Source organism: Fukomys damarensis, unplaced genomic scaffold, assembly GCF_012274545.1.
Source record: "Fukomys damarensis isolate Sample0158 unplaced genomic scaffold, DMR_v1.0_HiC HiC_scaffold_17, whole genome shotgun sequence".
Lineage (NCBI taxonomy): Eukaryota > Metazoa > Chordata > Mammalia > Rodentia > Bathyergidae > Fukomys > Fukomys damarensis.
In genome coordinates this window covers 16021113-16026146 of record NW_022900929.1, presented here as the reverse complement: position 1 = coordinate 16026146, position 5034 = coordinate 16021113, and the positions used below count along the sequence as shown (strand labels likewise).

General features: G+C 52.0%; 1 protein-coding gene across 1 annotated transcript; it reads right to left on the bottom strand.

Moving 5' to 3' along the window:
* Positions 1-1335: 1335 nt before the first annotated feature.
* On the bottom strand, positions 1336-5031 carry Mepce (methylphosphate capping enzyme; the record flags this gene model as incomplete). The annotated part of the gene is made up of 4 exons (XM_010609791.1): positions 1336-1897; positions 2009-2135; positions 2305-2523; positions 3736-5031. Coding segments are annotated over 4 exons (1695 nt in total), but the record flags the coding sequence as incomplete, so codon positions are not given.
* Positions 5032-5034: the final 3 nt, after the last annotated feature.

Genomic DNA, 5034 nt, shown 5'->3' with positions numbered 1-5034 from the left:
CCGCCGCAGGCCCGAGCCCCGCTCCCCAAGGTGACGGCACGGCCGCTGGGCTCCCTCCTACTTCCCCTGCCCACCCTGGTAGCGGACACTTCCTTCTCCCAGTCTAACCTGGCTTTGGACACCAATCTCCACAGGAGCCACCAGGACCAGGGCCGGATATAACCATGCTGTGCGACCCAGACTCACTGTGCTATGAATCTCCACACCTGACCCTGGACGGGCTGCCCCCTCTCCGCCTTCAAGCCCGGACCCGTCCCCCGGAGGACACCTTCCTCATGCACAGGACACTGAGGCGGTGGGAAGCTTAGATCCCAAAGCTCCCTGGATTGCTAGTTCTGTGTGTGTGTGTGAACTTTCTGGGAATAAAATGGTTTTGCTAATAGATGGGACTTATGGGAGCCAGCAAGGGGCTAAACCCTACCAGGGGTTTGTTCACTTCGTTGCAAGCTGGACGTGGAGTTTTGGGCCATTTTTTTGGGAGCTTGGGGAAGTGATGGCAAATGGAAAACACTGTCCAAGTCAGGAATTAGATAACCCTTTGCCTACCTCCATCCTCCAGTAATTACTACCACCACTCTGATGCCACCAGGCGCAACCACTTTGATCATTTAAATTGCGGGTCTCAAGCTGGATGGGTAAGGTTCAGTGGTATGCGTGAGCTTAGCATCCACAAGGCCCATTCCCAAATATATACATACACAAAAGTTCATTTCCCACAGATAGGTAGAATTTTGTGCCCTTAAAATGAAAAAGAGGCACCCCCCTCTTATGTGGGTCTCTTATCAATATATGGGTGGCTTTTCGATTGTCTCAAGGAGACTGTAAGACAGCCCTCTGCAATGAGGTACTGTAATTAACTGCATGCTTTACCTTTAGGGGCCATCTTGTTTACACCTGACCTGAGTACTCAAGATCTGAATGAATGTTCAAGGCTCCAGTGACCACTGACAAACCACTTAAAAGCTTCATGTTACTACTAATCGCTTACAGATTCCACAACACAAAAAGATGCATGGTGGGTTCTAGAGGTTAGCAGCTCTGACTCCCACCTTTTTCTAGTTCCATTTTATCTCCAATGTTAAGTCCCCCAAATTAGCCTTTGGACCAAAGCTCCCACAAAACAGTCAACAGGATTTTGAAAGAAGTTGGACTCCAGTTGCACATCAAAAATTGTATTATACCTCCCCTTTTCTGATCAGGGTTGTATGCCAACATGAAGATTTGACCACATTTGCCCTCTTCCTTGAGACCTGAGAACTGACAGGAAGCACAGGTCCTAATGAGAGGGAACCATCCTTTCCCCAGCTAGAAAGCAGACAGGTATGGGGGCCACTGTCCTAGACATCAAGTTTATTGTGCTCTCACATTCCAAACCCAGCCCTCTCTCCCACTGGGGGCCAGCAGAAGGATTTTCACAGTATTGTGTGCCTCCCTGCCAAGCTTCCCCCTCTAACCCTCAGTCCATTCTTCTGTGGTCCACTGAAATGCAGCTAGAGACAAGGGCTGAGGAGAAAAGGGAATCTCCCTGGGAGAGCAGAAGGAAAGGATTAGAGAATTTGATGCTTGCCACTTCCCACACCCTAGGAGAACAGATCAGCAAACAGTCATGCCATCCAGCCCAGTGGGCTGGTGGGGAGCGGAAGATAATTCCAGCACAGCTGGACTTGCTGCTCAGATGCCAGAGATGTAGGTGAGGAGACTGGAGCAGCAATTTAAAAGCTTTCTTTGCAGATCCAAGAAAGGAAACTTTTATAGTCAGAAAGGCCTTGGGATACTTTCCTCTTCCCCCAGGTTCTTAGGAGCAGCAAGGGCAACCTCTTCACACTTTCTCTTCAGGGGGCCACTTAGTGGCTGGGGGAATGGGCCTTGTGGAACAGGTACACAGGACGCTGGAAGCCTAGGGGGAAGAGTAAAATCAGGACATAGGTTGGCAGGACTTTGGGATCCCACAGGGCTTGCACCCTCTCAGGCAGCACCGGCCTCCCTCAACAAAATGAGCCAGCCTTACCTTTGGAGGTATTGTGGGGTGTGGCCACAAGCTCATAGCTGGAGAAGCCCACCTCTGGGGATGTCAGGTAGGAACTGAACTGTTCTGGCTTCAGCTGGATTCGATAGTAGTTCTTGTAGATTGTTTCCTGGGGAGAAGAAAGGCAGGGGGATCATGTTAGCTGCTTCCTAGCCATGGCATTAATGATGCCCACACATTAATGATGCCCTTTCCTTTGCTCAGAAAGTCTGCTACCTTGAGGCCTTTTCTTGCCTCAGCCAAAGGATTATTCCCATTTGCACAGAAATCCAACTCACTGTGAGAGTCTTTCTCTTGCCATAAGATGACCATGGTTGGGGCTCCAGGACTAGGATGCCCCCAGGGCGTAGGTGCCTGTAGATCCTGCGGAACATGCGCTTCAGCCCCTCATCTCCCCAGTTCAGATGTACCCACTTGGTGAGGCTGAGGCAGAGAACCACGTCATACTCGGCTGTTTGGGCCTCCACCAACTCATCTTGATCCAGCACATAGTTTCCCTAAGGGTGAGAATGGGGTGAGGTCAATAGGGGACCCAAAAAACCACTGGACCCCACAACTGGTCTGCAGGTGAGAAATTTCTACAGCTGCACTTCACCTGGTAGTCACATTTTTCTCTTATACTCTGGAAAACGTCCCAAAGGTGCTCTGTTTTAGTCTCATTTTCTCTACACTTTCATAGCTCTGCTTCCTACTGGAGGTAAACCAAACAAATTTAAAAGTGAGTCTGGGTAATTTTAAATTAAGCAACTGATAGAGATTTTCTCAGCTGGGGTTCATATAACAGAGTGCTGGGATGTTTCCACACACAGACATGAGATGGTCACTTAATGTTGTACGAGGGGACCTAGCCCAGGTAAAGTGGAGACCCATGGGTCCTTGGGATAGGCAAAGTTTCAGGTATATTTTTTCCTTTACATGAAATGAAAAGTCACATCCCGCAGGAAACCTTTTCTAGATGATAAGCTCACCATTACCCTCTGGAGAGTCCTTTTTTCAGGCTTACCCAACACACTGGCAGACATTCCTGCAGATAGCTTAAAAGAACAGTTTTGTGGGAAGCTATGTACAATCAAGAGACAGACACCCTGCTAGGCATTTCCTCCACTCAGGAATTTCTGTCCCCCTCCTGCTATCCAGGATCAACATGAAGAAAACCTAAAGCCTAACTGCTGGGTTGGGTTCCTGAAAACTGACTCTTCAATGAACTCTGTATCTAGGGAAACGAAAACAGCTGATGCAAACATGGTTCCTACCAAAGGACAGACACTACATACACTAAGTCTGCCATTACCTTAGTCTCTCCTCCCCCCTCCTCATCCCTTTAAAGCCTGCGACATTCCCTAACAACCCAAACCCTCAGGTCTCTCAATAGGTTCTAGGGCCAGGTTTTGTCTGGACTGAATTGAGTGGCAGCAGCCACCCACCAGAATACAGGGATGAAAGAATCACCCCCTTGGGGAAGAGATCCTTACAGTCCTGAGAAAAACCCCAGGATTAAAGCCCCAAGCTGAGACCCCACATTCCTAGGCTATGGGAGCAACAGAAACCCAGCAGAAGTTCTCAACTGTAAATCCAGACTCTTCTCTTGAGGAGCTGGTTTTCCTGAGGAGGAGTGGATACAGGGACATACCTCTGGGTCATAGCAATTCCACCATTTTCCTAATCTCATCTTCATACCTGGCTCCTACTCCAATGGCCTTGACTCTTACCGTAACGAAGACAACATTGTTGGGGAAGACAGACGTGTCTGCTCCATCCAAGGGCACTTGGGGTGCAGCGATGGGACCCCGGCTGGCTGTCAGTGAGGCTGGGAAGCAGCTCCTTTTTCGGATAGTGGCAGTCCCTTCCTCATCCTCTCCCCCGGGGTCCCCCTCAGAAGTCTGGGGTGGGAGGCGCAGCTCCTCAGACAGGTAGTGTCGGATATTTTGGCGGGCCGAGTGGATGAGCCGGGCATCGATATCCAGCCCCACCATGCGGGACGGGCCCCACTTGCAGGCAATGCTCAGGGTCAGATGGCCCACATTGCAGCCCAGATCCAGGACGTCCCGGCCCCGAAACCACTCAGGCTTCAACACCCGAAGGCGCCCATCCTCACAGGAAGGATTGCGGTACCCATAGTACTTGCAATAATTCCCATACTGGAACTTGCGCTGCTGCTTTTTGAATCCTGCTGCAGGTAGTGGGTGGTGGCGGCTTCCCCCATTGCCTCGGCCCTTTTCCTTGGGACCCTGGCCTCCACCCCTTGCCCCTGCCTCCGACTTGCTGGAAGTCCTGCGTCGTTTGCGATGTCGGGAGGAGGAAGACGAGGGTGCAGAGGTAACTGAGGCAGCTGAAGGGGCTGAAAGGGACCCTGAGGGACCCTGCAGGGCAGATGGAAGGGGAGACACGACCTCATCCCTGCAGTTGATGGCTGTGTTGAGTTCATAGGGCTGGGGGGCATCCCGGTTCTGGCCCCGGTGCCGCTGCTGCTGCTGCTGCTGCTGTGTGGCACCCTCCCCTTGGAGTGACGGGGTCAGGGGGGCTGTGGGCAGCACAGCGTGGTTATCGTTCCCTCCAGATGCCTGCTGCTGTTGGTGGTGCTGTCCCCGGTGTCTATGCCGCTTGCGACCAGTCTTGAGTGGCGAAGCAAGAACTACTTGGCCCTCATCAGTGCAAGTATTGAGACTGAGCGGGTCTGTGATATCTTTGGGGATGAGGATCTCCACTGGATCTCGACCCTTGGCCGGAAGTGGGGATGACTTAGGGGTCTCTGCATTGAGTGCACGACTCACTTCCTCGTCCAGGAGGCTATTCAGGTTCAGGGGATCAAAGATATTGCCCCCCAAGAGGAAGTTGGAGGGCAACACAGGGTCACAGTCCGAATTCACCCGCCGGCGTCTCTTGAAGGCCGGATGTTTGAAGCCTCCACCACCTCCTCCCACGTTACAGCTATTTCTCCTCTTGCCCCCACCTCCCCCGGGAGGCCGATGGGGCTGGTAGCCATTTCTGGGCCGAGGAGGGGCAGGGAG